Source organism: Salmo trutta, chromosome 17, assembly GCF_901001165.1.
Source record: "Salmo trutta chromosome 17, fSalTru1.1, whole genome shotgun sequence".
In the NCBI taxonomy this organism is placed as follows: Eukaryota; Metazoa; Chordata; class Actinopteri; order Salmoniformes; family Salmonidae; genus Salmo; species Salmo trutta.
Genome location: NC_042973.1, coordinates 54,614,545 through 54,638,427, shown reverse-complemented (window position 1 = coordinate 54,638,427; position 23,883 = coordinate 54,614,545). Strand labels below are relative to the sequence as shown.

The following is a 23,883-nucleotide window of genomic DNA, read 5'->3' as shown; positions in this document are numbered from 1 at the left end:
TTTTGGGGGGGCACACGGGTAGTTTGGCTAGGCCTAGGAAGAGCCGGAAGCCAGCTACCCGTGGTTATATGGAGGAGCGTATGAGGTGGAGAGCGCCATGTTTCGCTGAGGAGTGCACTATCTCACCCATACGCACCGACAGTCCGGTGCGCGTTATTCCAGCCCCTCGCAGGTGCCGTGCTAGAGCGGGCATCCAGCCTGGTAGGAGGATGCCTGCACAGCGCATCTGGTCGCCGGTACGCCTCTGAGGACCAGGCTACCCAACTCCCGCTCTACGCACGGCTACCATCAGGCCCCTGCACAGCCCAGTCTGCCCTGTACGAGCACCCCGCTCGTACAGGGCTACTAGTTCCATCCAGCCAAGGCGGGTTGTGCAGGAGGTAAGATCAAGACCGACTGTGCGCCTCCATAGCCCTGGGTTTCCAGCGCCTGTCTCTCGTGCGGACCCGGAAGTGCGTCAACCCAGTCCGACTCGTCCTGTTCCCGCTCCCCGCACTAGCCTGGAGGTGCGTGTTCACAATCTGGTACGCCCAGTACCAGCACCACGCACCAGGCTTCAAGTGCGTAAACCCAGCCTCGCCAGTCAACAGTCACCAGAGCTGCCCGCCAGCCAACAGTCACCAGAGCTGCCCGCCAGCAAACAGTCACCAGAGCTGCCCGCCAGCCAACAGTCACCAGAGCTGCCCGCCAGCCAACAGTCACCAGAGCTGCCCGCCAGCCAACAGTCACCAGAGCTGCCCGCCAGTCAACAGTCACCAGAGCTGCCCGCCAGTCAACAGTCGCCAGAGCTGCCCGCCAGTCAACAGTCGCCAGAGCTGCCCGCCAGTCAACAGTCGCCAGAGCTGCCCGCCAGTCAACAGTCGCCAGAGCTGCCCGCCAGTCAACAGTCGCCAGAGCTGCCCGCCAGTCAACAGTCGCCAGAGCTGCCCGCCAGTCAACCGTCGTCAGAGCTGCCCGCCAGTCAACAGTTGCCAGAGAGGGCAGACTGCCCTGAACTGCCGGAGTGGCCAGACTGCCCTGAACTGCCGGAGTGGCCAGACTGCCCCGAACTGCCGGAGTGGCCAGACTGCCCCGAACTGCCGGAGTGGCCAGACTGCCCCGAACTGCCGGAGTGGCCAGACTGCCCCGAACTGCCAGACTGCCCCGAGTGGCCAGACTGCCCCGAGTGGCCAGACTGTCCCGAGTGGCCAGACTGTCCCGAGCTGCCAGACTGCCCCGTGCTGCCAGACTGCCCCGTGCTGCCAGACTGCCCTCGAGCTGCCAGACTGCCCCGAGCTGCCAGACTGGCCAGACTGCCCCGAACTGCCAGAGTGGCCCGACTGCCTGGAACGGCCAGAACCGGAGCCACCTCCTGATATAGGTGGGTTGGGGAGGGGGGGTGTAGCACAGTGCCATCGTTGACGGCAGCCACCCTCCCTTCCCTCCCTTTTAGTAGAGGGGAAATTTGTTTTGTTGTTTGGGGTTGTGTTTTTTTGTTTTTTAAGGTGCTTCCGGGGTTAGCACCTTTAAGGGGGGGGGTACTGTCACGTCCTGGCCAGTATAAGGGTTAATTGTTATTGTAGTTTGGTCAGGACGTGGCAGAGGGTATTTGTTTTATGTGGTTCAGGGTGGTGTGTTAGTTAGGAGGGCGTTTGATTTATTATTTCAGGGTTTTGAGTTGTGGTCTATGTTTATGTATTTCTATGTGTAGTCTAGTGAGTGTGTTTCTATGTTGGGTTAATTGGGGTGGACTTCCAATTGAAGGCAGCTGTTTGGTGTTGCCTTTGATTGGAAGTCCTATATTAGTTGGGTGTGTTTGTCTGTGCATTTGTGGGAGATTGTTTCTTGTTTTGCTGAGTGAGCCTTTCAAGACTGTTTCGTCGGTCGTTTTGGTTTGTTATTTTTTGTATGTTCATTTTGAGTAAATAAATGTCAAGATGAGCGTACACATACCTGCTGCGTTTTGGTCCTCCATTACCGACGACAAGCGTAACAACACTGGTAAACAGGACACTGGTAAACCTTACAGTGAAATGCTTACTTACAAACCCTAACCAACAAGGCAGTTAAACATAAAAAAATTAAAATAAATAACAATGGAAATATAACAAATAATTAAGGAGCAACAATAAAATAACAGTAGCGAGGCTATAAACAAGGGGTTCCAGTACAGAGGGTTCGGTTACAGAGTCAATGTGCGGGGTACCAGTTAGTCTAGGTAATTGAGGTAATATGTGCATGTGGGTAGCAGTAAAGTGACTATGCATGGAGTAGCAGCATAAAAATGGGGTGTGGGGTGTGGGCAATGCAAATAGTCCTGATAGCCATTTGATGAACTGTTCAAGAGTATTATGGCTTCGGGGTAGAAGCTGTTAAGAAGCCTTTTTGACCGAGACTTGGCGCTCTGGTACCACTTGCCATGTGGTAGCAGAGAGAATAGTCTATGACTAGGGTGGCTGGAGTCCTTGGCAATTTTTTGGGCCTTCCTCTGACATCGCCTGGTATAGAGGTCCTGATGGCAGGAAGCTTGGCCCCAGTGATTTACTTGGCCGTACACATTACCCTTTGTAGTTCCTTGTGGTCAGAGGCCATAGAGTTGCCATACTAGGCGTTGATGCAACCAGTCAGGATGCTCTCGATGGTGCAGCTGAAGATCTTTTGAGGATTTGTGGACCCATGCCAAATCTTTTCAGTCTCCTGAGCGGGAATAGGCATTGTCGTGCACTCTTCACGACTGTCTTAGTGTGTTTGGACCATGATAGTTTGTTGTTGATGTGGACACCAAGGAACTTGAAGCTCTCACCCTGCTCCACTACAGCCCCATCGGTCCTCCTTTTTCTGTAGTCCACAATCATCTCCTATGTCTTGATCACATTATGTTATGTAACACAGTTAAAAGGCAGATTGGTGCTGTGCCGCTGCAAGAATGTTAGAATGGGTCTGCTGTCTGCTGCACGTCTCCACACACACACTGTAATAACACATGCACAAACACAAGCACACACGCACACATACACAAATACATACACACTGTAGCGACAGGCAGATTGCTTCCGTGCTGCTGTTTGAATGTTAGAATGGAGCTACTGGGTGCTGACTGTCTCAGGTGCTGCATTGTATAGCTGTAGATTATAGTGTTCCTGGGTTGATAGTGTGTGCGTGTATGTGTGTTTGTGCGTATGTGTGTTTGTACATGCGTTTGTGTGTGTGTGTGTGTGTGTGTTGTTACAGTGTGTTTGACATGTGTACCCCTTCAGTTCCTGGTATGACCTGGTGTCTCAAGAGACAGGAGATGGGAAGTGTGTGTGTGTGTGTGTGTGTGTGTGTGTGTGTGTGTGTGTGTGTGTGTGTGTAAAATGGTAAAGTAACTCAGTTTCGCCCCCTGGTGGTTTTAAACTGCCTTTTTAAACCAGACAATGGTGTGTTCACCATTGTTTCTATGGCAGTTCAATCTCTCGATCTCTCTCTCTCTCTCTCTCTCTCCATTTTCACACCTGTACCAGTAGCCCTCTAGCTGTGTGTACCTTTACCCCTCTCCCCATTGCCACAATGTAAAATTAATATATGTGACAAGACAACGCCAAACCCAATGAGAGCACACCCCAGAGCTTTTCTCAGCTTTGAAATAAATACATTCATGAGACTGAAGATTTAAGCCATACATTTACTTATGCCATTGGAGTAACTTGATGACATCATAATTAAAAAAAATCATAATCTTTGTCAAAGTAGCCTATGACCTTGAGTATTATCTCATTCAATCTGACGGATGCTGGTATTACTAACGCATGATTGTATTTTAAATACTGTTTCACAAACCCTTTAGGCCAAGTGACATCTATTCTCCTCTGTAGCACACCCAGCAAGGTGGACAGCGCAGTGCATAGTCTGCTTCCCTACTTTTCAGCACAATGGACAGCTCCTCTCTCTTAACAGCTCTCTTTTCACTTTGTCCAGCACGGTTCCAACAACTAGGGCATAACCAGACTGGTGCAGTATAGCTCGGCTTGTTTTTGCTCAGCTCAGTAGTGTGAAAAGGGTACAAAGTCAGTCCCTTTCAGTCCCGTTCCCTTCATCAAATCCCTGATGTGGAAATGTCTTAGTCCACTCTGCACTTATCCAGCCATCCCACTGATAGCATTAGATAGAACTGAACTCTCTCCTTCCATCCCAGGCTGATAACAGTCAGTACAGCCACCTGAGCTTTTGACAGTCAGCGCCAGAGGGACTGGAAGGAGAGAAGAGAGGAAAGGAAAAAGTTAGGAGAAACTCTGTTCTATATGTTACTTGTTCTTTCACTCACATATGGGTCCTATCCACGTTTACGAGAAGGTACAGGAGTGGTGGTTTCAGTAGCAAACGGCGACTCAGCTCGAATACTACAGGAGGAGATCTCTCTGTTGAGCAAAATGGCAATCAAGAATAGTACCAGCAACTCTCGTTACTTCCTGGTTCCCAAAAAGGAGGGAGGGGGGATACGCCCCATATTAGACCTACGGGTCCTCAACAGATATCTGAGAAAGTTGACGTTTCATATGCTTACACAAAAGGTGCCGCCTCGCTCCATTCTTCAAGGCGATTGTTTCACCACAGTCGATCTACAAGATGCCTATTTTCACATAAGCATTTTGCCAGCACAAACAATATTTCTCATGGTTGCCTTCCAGGACACGACCTAAGAATATCTTGTTGTCCCATTCAAACTATTTCTAGCCCCAAGAACATTCAGTAAATCTGTGGAAGCGGCTCTGAACATAGAATATCTGGGTATCAGAATAAATTACATTTCAGAAGGGCGAGTCACATCATTCTGCCTGTTCCAATTGGGGCATACAGTCAAACTACGGACTCCGTATACTAGGGTTGATGGCCTCCACCATATCAGTCATCCCACTGGGATTATTGATAATGAGAGATTTCCAATGCTGAGTTTGTGTCCAACACTTGTGTCCCCGTCTTCACCTCGAACAGTGGGTAAGGGTATCCTTGTCCTGCATTGCTGCTCTCAGCCACTGGAGGGACCCCTCGACATTCGCCAAAGGCTCCCCCCTAGGGGTAGTAGCTATGAGGAAGGTGATGATGACAGACTCATCTCTCACAGGGTGGGGAGCAGTTTACGAGGGCAGAGATGAGAGCAGACTATGGCCTCCACAACTCCGCCTCATTCACATAAACTACCTCAATCTTGGACACCTCCCCACACAGGGAGGCCCATCACTCGCTAGTGTTTATCCAATTGCATAGTGGAAGCTATTGTAAGGGTTTGACACCTCTGGAGGGCTTGAGGGCTCACTCCACCAGAGGTATGGCATCATGGGAATTGTTCAAAGGCATCTCTGTTCAAGAGATCTGTATTGCGGCGTTTTGGGGAACCCCCCCATAACTTCAAATCAAATCAAATTGTATTAGTCACATGCGCAGAGTACAACAGGTGTAGACCTTACAGTGAAATTCTTACTTACGAGCCCATAACCGACAGTGAGGTTTAAAAAAATACGGATAAGAATAAGAGATAGAAGTAACAAGTAATTAAAGAGGAGCAGTAAAAAATAACAATATATACAGGGTGTGCTGGTACAGAGTCAATGTGCGGGGGCACCGGTTAGTTGAGTTAGTATGTACATGTAGGTAGAGTTAATTAAAGTGACTATGCATAGATAACAACAGAGAGTGACAGTGATGTGGAGAGGGGGGGGGGGTGAATAGTCAGCGTAGCCATTTGACTAGATGTTCAGGAGGCTTATGGCTTGGGGGTAGAAACTGTTTAGAAGCCTCTTGGACCTTGGCGCTCCGGTACCGCTTGCCGTGTGGTAGCAGAGAGAACCGTCTATGACTAGGGTGGCTGGAGTGTTTGACAATTTTTAGGGCCTTCCTCTGACACCTCCTGGTATAGAGGTCCTGGATGTCTGGAAGCTTGGCCCCAGTGATGTACTGAGCCGTTCGCACTACCCTCCATAGTGCCTTGCAGTTGCCATACCAGGCAGTGATGCAACCAGTCAGAATGCTCTCGATGGTGCAGCTGTAGAACCTTTTGAGGATCTGAGGACCAAATATTTTCAGTCTCCTGAGGGGGAATAGGTTTTGTCATGCCCACTTCATGACTGTCATGGTGTGCTTGGACCATGATAGTTTGTTGGTGATGTGGACACCAAGGAACGTCAAGCTCTCAACCTGCTCCACTGCAGCCCCGTCGATGAGAATGGGGGCGTGCTCGGTCCTCTTTTTCTTGTAGTCCACAATCATCTCCTTTGTCTTGATCACAATGAGGGAGAGGTTGTTGCCCTGGCACCACACGGCCAGGTCTCTGACCTCCTCCCTATAGGCTGTCTCGTTGTTGTCGGTGATCAGGCCTACCGCTGTTGTGTCATCGTCAAATTTAATGATGGTGTTGGTGTCGTGCCTGGCCGTGCAGTCATGAGTGAACAGGAAGTACAGGAGGGGGCTGAGCACGCACCCCTGAGGGGCCCCTGTGTTGAGGATCAGCGTGGCGGATGTGTTGTTACCTACCCTTACCACCTGGGGGTGGCCTGTCAGGAAGTCCAGGATCCAGTTGCAGAGTGAGGTGTTTAGTCCCAAGGTCCTTAGCTTTTTGATGAGCTTTGAGAGCGCTATGGTGTTGAACGCTGCACTGTAGTTAATGAATAGCATGTTCCTAGGTGTTCCTTCTGTCCAGGTGGGAAAGGGCAGTGTGGAGTGCAATAGAGACTGCATCATCTGTGGATCTGTTGGGGCGGTATGAAAATTGGAGTCGGTCTAGGGTTTCTGGAATGATTGTGTTGATGTGAGCCATGACCAGCCTTTCAAAGCACTTCATGGCTACAGACGTGAGTGCTACAGGTCAGTAGTCATTCAGGCAGGTTACCTTAGTGTTCTTGGGCACAGTGGTGGTCTGCTTAAAACATGTTGGTATTACAGACTTGGTTCAAAATGTCAGTAAAGACAGCTGCTAGTTGGTCAGCGCTATCTCGCAGTACACGTCCTGGTAATCCGTTTGGCCCTGCGGCTTTGTGATTGTTGACCTGTCTAAAGGTCTTACTCACATCGGCTGCGGAGAGCGTGATCACACAGTCTTCTGGTACAGCTGGTGCACTCATGCATGTTTCAGTGTTATTTGCCTCGAAGCGAGCATAGAAGTAGTTTAGCTCATCCGGTATGCTCGTGTCACTGGTCAGCTCTCGGCTGTGCTTCCCTTTGTAGCCTGCAGTGGTTTGCAGGCCCTGCCACATCCAACGAGCATCAGAGCCGTTGTAGTACAACTCGATCTTAGTCCTGTATTGATGCTTTAACTGTTTGATGGTTTGTGATAGCGGGATTTCTTATAAGCTTCCGGGTTTGAGTCCTGCTCCTTGAAAGCGGCAGCTCTAGCCTTTAGCTCAGTGCGGATGCTGCCTGTAATCCATGGTTTCTGGTTGGGGTATGTAGGCACGGACACTGTGGGGACGACGTCATCGATGCACTTATTGATGAAGCCAATGACAGATGTGGTGAACTCCTCAATGCCATTGGAGAAATCCTGGAACATATTCCAGTCTGTGCTAGCAAAACAGTCCTGTAGCTTAGCATCTGCTTCATCTGACCACACCACTTTTTTATTGATCTAGTCACTGGTGCTTCCTGCTTTAATTTTTGCTTGTAAGCAGGAATCAGGAGGATAGAATTATGGTCAGATTTGCCAAATGGAGGGTGAGGGAGAGCTTTGTATGCATCTCTGTGTGTGGAGTATAGGTGGTCCAGAGTTATTTTCCCTCTGGTTGCACATACAGAAATTAGGTAAAATTGATTTAAGTTTCCCTGCATTAAAGTCCCCGGCTACTCTGGGAGAGCGTTTTCTTGTTTGCTTATGGCAGAATACAGCTCATTCCATGCTATCTTGGTGCCAGCCTCTGACTGTGGTGGTATGTAAACAGCTACAAAGAATATGGATGAGAACTGTTTTGGTTGGTAATGTGATCTATAGTTTATCATGAGAAACTACCTCAGGCGAGCAATGGCTCGAGACTTCCTTAGATATCGTGCACCAGCTGTTGTTTACAAAAATACATAGGCCGCCGCCCCTTGTCTTACCAGACACCGCTGTGCTATCCTGCCGGTACATCGTATAACCAGCCAGCAGTATGTTGATATTGTCGTCGTTCAGCCACGACTCTGTGAAGCGTAAGATGTTACAGTTTTTAATATCTTGTTCGTAGTTTAATCTTCCCAATAACTTGTCCTTTTTATTGTTCAAAGATTGCATGTCTGCGAGCAGGATTGAGGGGAGTGGGGGTTTATTTGATCGCTTCCTACTCCTCAGAAGGCAACCCGCCCTTCGGCCTCTCTTTCTCCGCCTCCTCTTCACGCAGATCACTAGGGTCGGGGCCTGTTTCCAAGGGAGCCATACATCCTCCGCCTCGGGCTCATCAGTCGTGAAAGAAGAAAAAGGATTACGCAGTCCTGATGTTTAGAAGTTATTTTCGGTCATAAGAGACGGTAACATTATGTACAAAAATAAGTTGCAATCAACGCAGATAAACAAACAAAAAATCACAATCGTTAGGGGCACATAAAACTTCTGGCGCCATTTTACCTTGATGAGGTTCTACCAACTGGACGTCTCTGCGCCCCTTGTTAGCACATATAGTGCTTGTTGTCGGGACTTTTGAGGGTTGATCCTGTCTAGACTTGACTTCAGAGTGTATATGAGCACTATATCCCCAGAAGTAAAACACTGAACGAGTAATTGGAATAGAACTTAGGGTTACTTAACAAAACCCCAGTTTTATGATAGGTTAAAACCTCTCTGGGGTATGTGGGACGCTCCCACCCACGGGACACACTATTCAACAGCCAGTGAAATAGCAGGGCGGCAAATTCAAAACAACAAAAATCTCATAATTCAAATTTCTCAAACATACAACTATTATATACCATTTTAAAGATACACTTCTCGTTAATCCAACCACATTGTCCGATTTCAAAAAGGCTTTACGGTGAAAGCATAACATTAGATTATGTTAGGACAGCGCTGAGACAAGAAAAACCACACAGCCATTTTCCAAGCAAGGAGAGGCGTCACAAAAACCAGAAATACAGCTAAAATTAATCACTAACCTTTGACGATCTTCATCTGATGACACTCCCAGGACTCAATGTTACACAATACATGTATGTTTTGTTAGATAAAGTTCATATTTATATCCAAAAACCCCATTTTACGTTGGCGCGTGATGTTCAGAAAATGTTTTGCCTCCAAAACAGCCGGTGAATGAGCACATCAATTTACAAAAATACTCATCATAAACATTGATAAAATTTACAACAGTTATTGAAAGAATTATAGATACAGTTCTCCTTAATGCAACCGCTGTGTCAGATTTCAAAATAGCTTTACGGCGAAAGCACATTGTTTAATATTCTGAGTACAGAGCTCAGCCATCAAAGCAAGCTATACAGTTACCCGCCAAGTTCTGAAGTCAACAAAACTCAGAAATAGTATTATAAATCTTCACTTACCTTTGCTGATCTTCGTCGGAATGCACTCCCAGGACTCCCACTTCCACAAGAAATGTTCGTTTTGTTCGATAAACTCCATATTTATGTCCAAATTCCTCCGTTTTGTTTGCGCGTTCAGATCACTATTCCAAAGGCATAATGCGTGAGCGCAAAACCCGAGACGAAAAGTCAAAAGTTCCATTATCGTTCGTAGAAACATGTCAAACGATGTTTACACTCAATCCTTATGGTCTTTTTATCATAAATATTAGATTCCAACCAGACAATTCGATTCCAACTGGACAATAGCGTATTATTACAGAGAAAAAAAAGGAACGGCGTGCCTGCATGCCCGCGCAGTAAACAACTCATTGGTCTCAAGCAGTCCACTTGTTGAGTCAGCTCTTATTCTCTCCCCAGTAACAGTAGAAGCATGAAACAAGGTTCTAAAGACTGTTGACATCTAGTGGAAGCCTTAGGAAGTGCAAAATGAACCCTAAGTCACTGTATACTGTATAGGCAATCACTTGAAAAACTACAAACCTCAGATTTCCACACTTCCTGGTTGGATTTTTCTCAGGTTTTTGCCTGCCATATGAGTTCTGTTATACTCACAGACATCATTCAAACAGTTTTAGAAACTTTCAGAGTGTTTTCTATCTAAATCTACTAATAATATGCACATCCTACCTTCTGAGCCTGAGTAGCAGGCAGTTTACTACGGGCATGCCTTTCATCCGGACGTCAAAATACTGCCCCCTACCCTAGAGAAGTTAAGAGTGAGGTCTCTTCACGCTTTGTGTAAGAAAGACGAACATGTACATACAAGTAGATAAGAGCGGACTACGGCACCTTATATGAGAAGTGGAGTGGTCCACTTTTGGCCGTTGCTCCTGTCTGTCTACGACAGACGTTGTGTGATTGGATCTTCCATTCCATCATGTGCGATCTCGCTCATAATATCATAGAACCGGGTTATGTTAAGTTATTTTTGGTTTGCAGTTAGACTGCAGCTCTGCAGCAGCATACAGCTCTGCTCTTTCCTTCTCATTTTTTTTCACTCTCTGTCTGTTGCTATCCTCTCTCTCTTTCTTTCTGTCACTATCCTCTCTTTCTCACACACTGTTTGTCGCTATCCTCTCCCTCTCTGTCGCTATCTCTCGGTCGGACTGTATCCTCTCTCTCTCTCTCTCTGTCTATCACTATTCTTTCTCTCTCTCTGTCTGGCCTTATCCTTTCTCACAAACACTCTCTCTCCTTCCTCTCCTTCTCTCTCCTCTCACTCCCTCCTGATGTCTTTCAGGAATATTAAAGACCGCAGCAGTACTGTGCTCGTGGAGCAAAGTAGCTCAGTTGTAGTTCCTTTCCCTCTTCTGTAGAACCAAAACCATTGTGAGAGGAAGGAGAGGAGGTCAAAGTGCTAAAGGGAAGATTTAGGGAAAGGAAGGAGATGAGAGCATGAGAGTCCAAATTCACATACACATCCTCATTTACACTGTATCATGAAGACAACACACCTACACACCCACACACACCCACCCACCCAGCCAGACACACACACAAACACCCATATACAGACTCAAACACACACACACACAAACAGTGTCAAGGGATGTGAGGGAAGTTGTGGGGGTGAGGAAGTGGAGGAACATGTATTATTAATGTTGAAATGCATTCTGGGTAACTGTGCAGTCAGCTCCTTTTCCACCTTCTTCTTCTACTGCCACAGCATCAACTCACAGACACACACTCTAACGCATGCACACATGCACACACACACACACACAAACTCTCACGCACACACAAACACACACTCTCACGCACGCACAGATGCATGCACACACGAACACACACATACACCTCATCCAAGTTGAAGATCAGGGATATTCTTCCCCTTGGGCGAAAACCAAACCGCTATCAAGAAGAAGCTGCTTAATATTGAAGATGGAGTGGCGAAGGGGTGAAAGTCAAATTCAAAGGAGCACATTTGTGCATGGTCTGTGTGTCTCTTCAGTGTGTGTGTGTACTATGCATGGAGTTTCTGAGAGTGGGTATGAATATGTCATGTAGCAGAACAAGACAAACTAACAGTCTAGCTCAGCCCAGACTGTCAGTTCACTGACCATCACACATATAGAAGATAGCAGGGAAAGACTTGGAGGAATGATTTCATAACATCAACCTCCTGTTACTCTTAGCGTCTGGCAAAACTTTTCAGCCTTGTTGCTGTTGTGCAACTGACTAGGTATCCACTTTCCCCCTGCGAGCTTGCAGATATAAACTCTTGTGGTTCCCAGGAGAGCAGAGGTCTGGAGAAGAGATCGATAGATGAATGCATTAATAGCAAACAGGGAGAAGCCTGCTAGGTGATGATAGAAGGGCAAAGACTTAAAGAACTGGAAATAATATTTGTTTTTTCTCTATCACTCTCTCTCTGTATCTCTCTCTCTCTCTCTCTCAACCCTCCTTATTCCACTACTTTCCTTCGCAATACCCCTACTCATCTTTCTCTTCCTCTTCCTCTCCTCCCACCTCTCATCCCCTCACCCCTCCTACTCCTCTCCTCCCTTCACCCCTTCTCCCCCCTCCTCCTCTCCTCCCTCCCTCCAGGTGTGTGTCTGGTGATGGGCTGTATAATCTACCCTGATGGCTGGGACAGTGATGAGGTGCGGAGGATGTGCGGTGAGCAGACAGACAAGTACTCCCTGGGAGCATGCTCTATGCGTTGGGCTTACATCCTGGCTATCATGGGGGTCCTGAATGCCCTCATGCTCTCCTTCCTGGCCTTCGTATTGGGCAACAGGCAGGACGGACTCATGACCGAGGAACTGCTGGCCGAGAGCAAGGGTAATACTGGAGAATAGTCAATGCAGTCCATTAGGACGCATTAGGACCCGTACACGCTATTGCTCCACCATACCTTTATTTGGATAGTTACTTGACAATGTCTTCATCAAAGTGGTAGGGAACTAACCAAATAAAGGTATGGTGGAGCAATAGGAGCATTTTGGAGCAAATTATGCGCTGTGTGGTTCCTATAAGCAGTGTAGAATACACTGCAAGCAAGCAGCACACAAACAGCACACAGACACACACACACACACACACACACACACACACACACTGTCGTGACATGACTATCATTAATCTGATGACAGTTATTTATTTCATCAACTAACTATGTTTAATTGATACTCGATTAAATGAATCATGTAACAATTAACTCATTAGGAATTTGGGGCACCAAGGGAAAAGTTGTTTAACCTCTCTAGGGCCGGCGGGACGAAATCGTCCCACCTACGTAACAGCCAGTGGAATCCTGTGGCGCGTTATTCAAATACCTTAGAAATGCTATTACTTCAATTTCTCAAACATATGACTATTTTACAGCATTTTAAAGACAAGACTCTCGTTAATCTAACCACACTGTCCGATTTCAAAAAGGCTTTACAACGAAAGCAAAACATTAGATTATGTCAGCAGAGTACCCAGCCAGAAATAATCAGACACCCATTTTTCAAGCTAGCATATAATGTCACATAAACCCAGAAGACAGCTAAATGCAGCACTAACCTTTGATGATCTTCATCAGATGACAACCCTAGGACATTATGTTATACAATACATGCATGTTTTGTTCAATCAAGTTCATATTTATATCAAAAAGCAGCTTTTTACATTAGCATGTGACGTTCAGAACTAGCATACCCCCTGCAAACTTCCGGCGAATTTACTAACAATTTACTAAATTACTCACGATAAACGTTCACAAAAAGCATAACAATTATTTTAAGAATTATAGATACAGGACTCCTCTATGCACTCAATATGTCCGATTTTAAAATAGCTTTTTGGTGAAAGCACATTTTGCAATATTCTAAGTAGATAGCCCGGCATCACAGGGCTAGCTATTTAGACACCCAGCAAGTTTAGCCTTCACCAAACTCCGATTTACTATTAGAAAAGTTTGATTACCTTTGGTGTTCTTCGTCAGAATGCACTCCCAGGACTTCTACTTCAATAACAAATGTTGGTTTGGTCCCAAATAATCCATAGTTATGTTCAAACAGCGGCGTTTTGTTCGTGCGTTCAAGACACTATCCGAATGGTAAATAAGGGTTACGAGCACGGCGCATTTCGTGACAAAAGATTTCTAAATATTCCATTACCGTACTTCGAAGCATGTCAACCGCTGATTAAAATCAATTTTTATGCAATTTTTCTCGTAAAAAAGCGATAATATTCCGACCGGGAATCTGCAATTAGGTAAACAGACGAAAGAAAATATAGCACGGGGTCGACTCGGGCACGCGCCTAAGCCCATTGTCCTCTGATCGGCCACTTGTCAAAAGCGATAATGTGTTTCAGCCTGGGGCTTCCTCGATATCGTTCAGCTTTTTCCCGGGCTCTGAGAGCCTATGGGAGCCGTAGGAAGTGTCACATTACAGCAAAGATCCTCAGTCTTCAATAAACAGAGGCAAGAAGAACAACAACTTGTCAGACAGGCCACTTCCTGGTCAGAATCTTCTCAGGTTTTTGCCTGCCATATGAGTTCTGTTATACTCACAGACACCATTCAAACAGTTTTAGAAACTTTAGGGTGTTTTCTATCCAAAGCCAATAATTATATGCATATTCTAGTTACTGGGCAGGAGTAGTAACCAGATTAAATCGGGTACGTTTTTTATCCGGCCGTGTAAATACTGCCCCCTAGCCCTAACAGGTTAATGAGTTACCTAAAGAATATATAGATATCATTAGTCACAAATGAATAATTTCCTCATATCACTCTCGTTCTGAACGTCGTAGACTTTGTAAAACTGCACAAACCCGGGTCTCACTGATCACTCCATACCACACATTGATTTGATAATTTATTTACTAACACTAAATTATAACACAAGATACACACACACACACACACACACACACACACGGTATAGGTTATTGATTGTAAACTTAATACGACGACAACAAGTCCCTAGCGGACTAACGGACGCAATATGACACTTGTTACACAAGACGGAGAATTAAAAAGAGAGAGAAAGAGAGTGAGAGAAAGAGAATCTACACTTGGATACATTTGGGAACTATGCTCACAGTAACCCTAATACCTTGCCCCGAACTGCCGCTCTTTTGGGCAAGAAGTAATGCATGTATTTACGTGTTGAAGATCTTCATCGGGTATCTCTGTTGGGCCCAGGCCTTCGTGGACAGGGTTCCACTTGGTGAGGAGGGTTCAATTGGGCCTTCTTATTTCGGATGGCCTTCTCCTTTGTTCTCTGGTGTAAGTCTCTGATTGTCCACAAGAGGTCACAATGTCCATCTTGTCTGTTTACTTGTACTATTTCTGGAAGAGTAGTCTCCTGAGGATGGCTAATCAGCCGTGTCGATGATCCCAGAGTGGTAATGAAAGCAGTGTAGGAAACAATGATTTGAAGAGAATAACTGGATGGTCCTACTTAAAATCACCTTCTTAGATACAGTACAGCTACTCAAGCATAGCATTGATTGTTAAGAGGTTATTTTGTCTTCTTAAACCTCATGTTGCATTCTGGTGTCGTGACTATCGTAGACCTCGCTGCAGCTGTGGTCCGTTTTAGTTTGTTAATTCTTAACTCAATGTTTTTATATCCTCGGGTAAAACGGGGGCTTTTTCCTCATTCTCACACACTCTCTGGGCTCCTTGGGGAGTGGATAGTTACGAGGCAAGGTATCAGAATTACTATGATCTCGTTAGAAAACTAAAATCACAAAAATATTATTTTTATCCTTGATATTTTCTACACAACGTAAAGAATGTAAACCTAATAAACACAGTGTAAAAGCTCTTGAAGTTACAATGTTTTCGTTATAACGTGTTTATAATAATTTTAATGACATCACAAAATAGACATACATTTTCCATATTCCATTCGAATGTTGAAATATATTGTCCCAGTGTCCATTGTTTGATGTTGAAGTTTTTAGGCAGCAAACTCTTCTGTAACACAAAGAGACATTCCATTTACCCACATTAGACCCCAAAAGGAATCATCGGCTGCCTAAAGTTTGCGATCGACGTGAGGTATCATAAAACCCCAGTATCCCCCCTATTGACGCTGATCCACCGTAACCTGATCCTTGGATCCTCACAGGAGAGTCATGACAACACACACACACTCATGTGCAGATGCATGATAAAACACACACATATGAGAGTACACTCTTAGAAATAAAATGTGGTAAGTAGAACCATATACAGTGCCTTCAGAATGTATTCACACCCCTTTACTTTTGTTGAGAATTTAAAGTGGATTACATTGAGATTTTGTGTCACTTATCTACATACAATACACCATAATGTCAAACTCCACATTTCTTTGTAGAACATTTTAGAAATTAATTCAAATGAAAAGCTGAAATGTCTTTAGGCAATAAGTATTCAACCCCTTTGTTAGGGCAAGCCTAAATAAGTTCAGGAGTGAGTCCATGCATAATAAGTTGCATGAACTCATTCCGTGTTCAATAATAGGGGTTCATGTGATTTTTGAATGACTACACCATCTCTAGAACCCTACACAGGTCCCTCAATCGAGTAGTGCATTTCAAGCACAGATTCAACCACAAAGACTAGGGAGGATTTTCAATGTTTCGCAAAGAAGGATACCGATTGGTAGATTTGTAAAAACAAAAAAAGCAGATGCTGCGTATCCCTTTGAGCATGGTGAAGTTATTCATTAGGCTTTGGATGGTGTATCAATGCACCCAGTCACTACAAAGATCCTAACTCAATACTAACCTAAATGACAGAGTAAAAAGAAAGAAGCTTGTACAGAATACAATTATTCCAAAACATGTATCCTGTTTGCAACAAAGCAATTAAACATGAACTGCATAACTATGTGTACAGGTGTTTTTGAAGACCCCTCTGGCAAGAATGCAGTATTTTTTGTTGTTGATTTGAACATGATATCCCAGAAACTCCAGCTCTCATTGTTATTCGAAGCTGGGATGAAGTAGCATCAACATCCGCTCTGAGACTTTGTGGCTGTGTTATCTAGTGACAACCCAAAAGAGTCAGGAAATTTGAGACTGTGCGACAACAGTTACGGACAAGATTGAAGATAACTCAATTCCATTTGAGCAACAATGTCTTCAGAACAGGTACACTTTTTATACATGTTGTAATATTTACGTTGTCAGCCAGAAAGGTAGATAACGTGAGACAAAGGAAGGGATAGAGAGAGAGACACAGCTGCGTGTGAGCTCTAACATTTTTCAACATGTTTTGTTTTCCAAAAAATAGATTTTAAGTTAGATAAACTTACAGGGACATATACAGGATACTACCCTCCACAGCATAACCTTCACTCCAGATTCAAAACTCCAAACCTACAACCTAATTTTGGACAAAATTACCTGGACGGATTACTACTACCAAGGATTCATTTTCCCTAGCTATACAGAGGGTGCTCTGGCAAACAAACAGCAACTGAGGACACCATCCAACCTGGAACCGAGACAGACCAGATACAACTTCAACTTCATATTTTCTACAAGAAATCTGTGCATGTACACCCTGGCCCATCTACTGTTGCTAGCCCCAATTCTGATATCTGCTTCACCGATTTCTGCTCTTGTAAAAGCCTGGGTTTTCTGCACATTAACACTAGAAGCTTATTACCTAAAATGGATCAATTGAAAGTGTGGGTTCACAGCTCCAATCCAGATGTGTTGGTCATTACTGAGACGTGGTTAAGGAAGAGTGTTTTGGATACTGATGCTAAACATTCTGGTTATAACCTTTTTTGGCAAGACAGATCTTCCAAAGGTCGGAGAGTGGCAATCTTTACCAAGGATCACCTTTAGTGCTCAGTTGTCTCCACCAAGTCTGTCCCCAAACAATTTGATTTGCTGGTTTTAAGCATTACACTTTAAAAAAGCTCTACGTTGACTGTTGCTGGGTGTTATCGTCCTCCATCAGCACCGGCCTATACCCTACCTGCCCTAAGCTCTCTCCTGGCCCCTTACACTAAGTCTGAATTTGTCCTGATAGGTGACTTAAACTGGGACATGCTTAAATTACCTGACCAAGTCCTAATGGGACTCCCTAAATCTTTCTCAGATTATTACCAATCCCACAAAGTATGACTCCTAACACCCAGAAAAGGCTACTTTCCTCAATGTTATCCTCACAAATAATCCTGACAGGTATCAGTCTGGTATTTTCTGTAATGACCTTAGTAATCACTGTTTTACAGCCTGTGTTCGTAATGGCTGCTCTGTCCTGATTTATCATAGACGCTTGCTAAAAAACTATAATGAGCAAGCCTTCCTTCATGACTTGGCCTCTGTAAATTGGTTTAGAATCAGCTTCATCTCCTCTGTCGAAGACGCTTGGACCTTCTTAATTTTAATTTTCAGTGGTATTGTTAACATACATGCCCCCATAAAGAAAATGAGAAATAACAACAGGGTAGCCCCTGGTTCCACCGTGATCTTGCAGAGTTACTCCACCTCAAGAATTGCATTTGGCGAAAAGCTCGGCACACATATTCAGGCAGACTGGCTCTCGTTCAAGCAAATGAGAAATGAGTGCACTCAGGCTATCCAGAAGGCCAAAGTTAGTTACTTTAAAGAGCAGTTCTCTCTCTGTGGGTCTAACCCCAAGAAGTTCTGGAAATGGTTAAAGACCTGGAGAATAAAACCTCTGCCTCACAGCTGCCCATGTCCCTTAATGTTGAGGATGTGGTTCTTATCTGACAAGATAAGCTGAGCTCTTTAATCACCACTTCATTAAGTCAGGATTCCTATTTGACTCAGCCATGCCTCCTTGCCCGTTCAACATTTCCTAATCTCCCACCTCGTCTAATGCGACTAACCCCGATGCTCCACCCTCTTTTTCCCTTGCCCCACTACAAAGTTTCTCCCTGCAGGTGTTCACTGAGTCTGAGGTGCTAAAGGAGTTCCTTAAACTTGACCCCCCCAAAAAATCTGGGTCAGATGGTTTAGACCCTTTCTTCTTTAAGGTTGCTGCCCCTATCATCACCAAGCCTATCTCTGACCTTTTTAACCTGTCTCTCCTCTCTGGGGAGGTTCCCATTGCTTGGAAGGCAGCCACGGTGCGTCCTTTGTTTAAAGGGGGAGATCAAGCTGATCTTATGTCATAGGCCTATTTCTGTTTTGCCCTGTATATCAAAAGTGTTGGAAAAACTGACTGTCTTTCTTGATGTCGATAGTATTCTCTCTGGTATGCAATCTGGTTTCCGCTCAGGTTATGTTTGTGTCACTGCAAATTCAAAGGTCCTCAATGTCGTCACCATTGCCCTTGATTCTAAGCAATGTTGTGCTGCTATTTTTATTGACTTGGCTAAAGCTTTTGATATGGTAGACCACTCGATTATGTGGGCCGGCTAAGGAGTATTGGTGTCTCTGAGGGGTCTTTGGCCTGGTTTGCTAACTACCTCTCTCAAAGAGTGCAGTGTATAAAGTCAGAAAATTTGCCGTTTCAGCCACTGCCTGTCACCAAGGGAGTACCCCAAGTCTCGATCCTAGGCCCCACGCTCTTATCAATTTACATCAAAAACATAGCTCTCTCATCAATGTATATGCAGATGATACAGTCTTATACTCAGCTGGCCACTCCCCGGATTATGTGTCCAAAAAGCTTTCTCTGCCCTTAACATTGTTCTGAACACCTCCAAAACAAAAGGTAATGTGGTTTGGTAAGAAGAATGCCCCACACCCCACAGGTGTGATAACTACCTCTGAGGGTTTAGAGATTGAGGTAGTCACCTCATACAAGTACTTGGGAGTATGGCTAGACTGTACACTGTCCTTCTCTCAGCACATATCAAAGCTGCAGGCGAAAGTTAAATCTAGACTTGGTTTCCTCTATCGTATTTGCTCCTCTTTCACTCCAGCTGCCAAACTAACCTGATTCAGATGACGATCTATAAATGTATAGATCGGCAGGTAAGGGTGCTCTCGAGTGGCTAGATGTTCTTTACTATTCGGCCATCAGATTTGCCACCAATGTTCCTGATAGCACACATCTCTACAATCTAAACTCTTCTGTAAACTGGTCATCTGGCTACTGGTTGATGGTTATTTATAAAACCCTCTTTGGCCTCACTCCACCCTATCCGACATATCTACTGCAGCTCTCATCCTCCACATTCAACACCCATTCCGCCAGTCACATTCTGTTTAAGGTCCCCAAAGCACACACATCCCTGGGTCGTTCATCTTTTCAGTTCGCTGCAGCTAGCGACTGGAACGAGCTGCAACAAACACTCAACCTGGACAGTTTTATCTCTTCTTTCAAAGACTCAATCATGGACACTCTTACTGACTGTTGAAGCTGCTTTGCGGGGGAACTCAACTGGAAACTGGAAATCTCAGTGTCACGGTTGTCGTAGGATGAATGAGCGGACCAAAGCGCAGCGTGTGTATCATTCCACATTTTCTTTATTAAACTGCGAAACTATGCAATACATACAAATAAACTAAAGAACAAAAACCAACAAACCGTGACACAGAGGTGAAACATACTGTAACGTTCGTCGTTGAAGGGGGACCAAAACGCAGCGGGTAAAGTGCTCATCCTCTTATTTATTAAAGAAAACACTTAATCAACACAAAACAAACGGCGAAAACAGGCCAGTAAGGTGCATAGACTATACTAGAAACAACCACCCACAAAACCCAGTGAAAACAAACACAACTAAATATGGCCTCCAACTAGAGACAACAACAACCAGCTGACTCTAATTGGAGGTCATTGACAAAACTCACAAAGAACTAGAAAAGCTAGATAAACATAGAAATAAGAAAACTAGAACCTAAACCCACAATACCCAACCACACAAAACAAACACCCCCTGCCACGCCCTCACCAACTACAATGACAAATAACCCCTTTTACTGGCCAGGATGTGACAGTACCCCCCCCAAAAAAAGGTGCAGACCCTGAATGCACCTCAAATCAAAACCCACAAAAACAACCCCAAACCTAAAGGGAGGGAAGGGAGGGTGGCCACCGTCAACGACGGTTCCTGTGCTTCACCCCCCCCCTTCCCAATCCTCCCACCACGGAGGTGGCTCTGGCCGTAGCTCCCGTTCAGCAGACTCTGGGCTGCGCAGCATCGCTGGAGGCCCCGGGCTGAGAGGCGTCGCTGAAAGCCCCGGACTGAGAGGCGTCGCTGGAGGCCCCGGGCTGAGAGGCGTCGCTGGAGGCCCCGGGCTGAGAGGCGTTGCTGGAGGCCCCGGGCTGAGAGGCGTCGCTGGAGACCCTGGGCTGAGAGGCGTCGCTGGAGGCCCCGGGCTGAGAGGCGTTGCTGGAGGCCCCGGGCTGAGAGGCGTAACTGGAGACCCTGGGCTGAGAGGCGTCGCTGGAGGCTCCTGACTGGGGACCATCGCTGGAGGCCCTGGGCTGAGAGGCGTCGCTGGAGGCCCCTGGCTGAGGGGCGTCGCTGGAGGCTCCTGGCTGAGGAGCATCTCTGTCGGTTCCGGACTGTAGGCCATCTCTGTCGGTTCCGGACTGTAGGCCGTCTCTGTCGGTTCCGGACTGTAGGCCGTCTTTGTCGTTCCGGACTGTAGGACGTCGCCGGAAGCACTGGACGGGGAACTGTCGCCGGAAGCTCTGGACGGGGGAACTGTCGCCGGAAGCTCTGGACGGGGAACTGTCGCCGGAAGCTCTGGACGGGGAACTGTCGCCGGAAGCTCTGGACGGGGGACTGTCACCGGAAGCTCTGGACGGGGGACTGTCGCCAGAAGCTCTGGACGGGGAACTGTCGCCGGAAGCTCTGGACGGGGAACTGTCGCCGCAAGCTCTGGACTGGGACTGCGCACTGGAGGCCTGATGCGTGGGGCTGGCTTAGGAGGCGCCAGACTAGTAACCCGCACCACAGGGCTAGTGCGAGGAGCAGGAACAGGACGTACTGGGCTGGGCAGGCGCACTGGAGGCCTGATGCGTGGGACTGGCTTTGGAGGCGCCAGACTAGTAACACGCACCTCAAGGCTAGTGCGGACAGCAGGGACAGGACGCACTCGACTGGGCTGACGCACTGGAGGAAGAGTACGAGGAGCAGGAACAGGATACACTGGGCCATGAACCCTCACCGGCGGTCTGATGCTTGCAACTTGCATCACCGGTCCTGGCTCAATTCTGGCTCTAGCATGACACCTGTGAGAGCTTTCAACAAGCGCACCGGGCTGTAGCTGCGCACTGTGCGTATCTCCGCATAACACGGTGCTTGCTTGCTCCGTCGCTCCCCATAGTAAGCACAGGTGCTCCTACATGCCCTTTCCACCAGTACCTCTCTCCGGAATCTCGCGTCAAGCTCCTCGCTTGATTCCTTGACTGGCTCCTCTTTGCTCCACGGCTCTCCCTGGTATGCCCGGGAAGTTAGGTCAGGGCTCCCCCTGACTCAGCCCAACTCCCCGTATCCCCCCCCCAAACAATTTTTTAGGGGCTGCCTCCTCACCTCCTGAAATGGAGGATATAATGCCTCATACCTCCGTTGTTCCCGCTTAGCTTCCTCCAGCTCCTCCTTCAGGTACTGGTACTCCCCAGCCTGGTGCCATGGTCCTTTACCATCCAGGATCTCCTCCCATGTCCAGGACTCCAAATATCTCTCTTGCTGCTCCTTCCTCCGCTGCTTGGTCCTTCTTTGGTGGGTGGTTCTGTAACGCTCGTCGTTGAATGGGGACCAAAACGCAGCGGGCTAAAGTGCTCATCCTCTTATTTATTAAAGAAAACACTTAATCAACACAAAACAAACGGCGAAAACAGGCCAGTAAGGTGCATAGACTATACTAGAAACAACCACCCACAAAACCCAGTGAAAACAAACACAACTAAATATGGCCTCCAATTAGAGACAACAACCAGCTGTCTCTAATTGAAGGTCATTGACAAAACTCACATGGAACTAGAAAAGCTAGATAAACATAGAAATAAGAAAACTAGAACCTAAACCCACAATACCCAACCACACAAAACAAACACTCCCTGACCAACTACAATGACAAATAACCCACAAACCCAGGTGGGAAAAACACCTTAAGTATGATCTCCAATTAGAGACAACGATGACCAGCTGCCTCTAATTGGAGATCATCCCAAACAAAAACCAACATAGAAATACAAAACTAGAACATAACATAGAAAAACTAATCTAACAAACCCCCCTGTCACACCCTGACCTACTCTACCATAGAAAATAACAGCTTTCTATAGTCAGGACGTGACAGTACCCCACCCCAAAGGTGCGGACTCCAAAAGCACAAAAAAAGGGAGGGTAAGGGAGGGTGACAAATGTCTATGGCGGCTCTGGTGCAGTACGCAGAACCTTCTCATCCCGCGGATCCTCCAGCAGAGGCGGCGGCTCCGGTTCGGTTCGGGGCATAACCCCCGCTCCGCCCGCTGATCCCTTCGCTTTTGTGTCACCGGACTCTGGATCATCGCCGAAGGATCTGGACCGTGGATCCTCACTGGAGGTTCTGGACTGCGGACCACCGCTGCAGACACTGGACTGCGGGCCGTCTTAGGAGGTTCCGGACTGCAAAACGTCGCCGGAAGCTCCGGACTGGGAACTGTCCCTGGAAGCTCTGCACTGGGAACTGTCGCCGGAAGCTCTGGACTGGGATGCGCACTGGAGGCCTGATGCGTGGGGCTGGCACAGGTGGCGCAGACTAGTAACACGCATCTCAGGGCGAGTGCGGGGAGCAGGAACAGGACACCCCGGACTGGGCATGCGCACTGAAGGCCTGATGCGTGGGGCTGACACAGGTGGCGCCAGACTGGTGACACGCACCTCAGGGCAAGTGCGAGGAGCAGGCACAGGGCGTACCAGGCTGGATAGACTCACTGGAGGCCGGGTACGTGGGGCAGGCACAGGATACATAGGGCCGTGGAGGTGCACTGGAGGTCTCAATCGTAGAACTGGCACAACCCGTCCTGGTTGGATGCTTACTTTCGCCCGGCAAATGCGGGGCGCTGGCACAGGATGCACTGGGCTGTGAATACGCACTGGTGACAGTGCGCAGAGCCGGCGCAGGATATCCTGGACCGAGAAGGCGAACTGGAGACCAGGAGCTCTGAGCTGACAAATGTGGGGCACGGGCACAGATCGCACCGGGCTGTGAATGCGCACTGGCGACACAGATTTTCCCCGGCGATATTCCCCGGCCTGCCTCCAGGGTCTTCTCCCGTCCAGGATTTCCTCCCATGTCCATTTGTCCTGCTGACCACGCTGCTTGGTCCTTTGGTGGTGGGAGATTTTGTCACGGTTGTCGTAGGATAAATGAGCGGACCAAAGCGCAGCGTGTGTATCGTTCCACATTTTCTTTATAAAACTGTGAAACTATGCAGTACATACAAATAAACTAAAGAACAAAAAACAACAAACCGTGACGCAGAGGTGAAACATACACTAACTCAAGAAC

At 46.8% G+C, this 23,883-nt stretch overlaps 1 protein-coding gene across 2 annotated transcripts in view; it reads left to right on the top strand.

The window, feature by feature from the left end:
• The window catches only part of LOC115152435 (LHFPL tetraspan subfamily member 3 protein), a 73,892-nt gene that overhangs the window by 43,352 nt on the left and 6,657 nt on the right, over window positions 1-23,883 (top strand). For both annotated transcript variants that reach the window (XM_029697313.1, XM_029697312.1), the window contains exon 2: window positions 12,061-12,297. In XM_029697313.1, coding sequence (XP_029553173.1) covers window positions 12,061-12,297 — 237 coding nt within the window. The remainder of the gene's footprint in view (window positions 1-12,060; window positions 12,298-23,883) is intronic.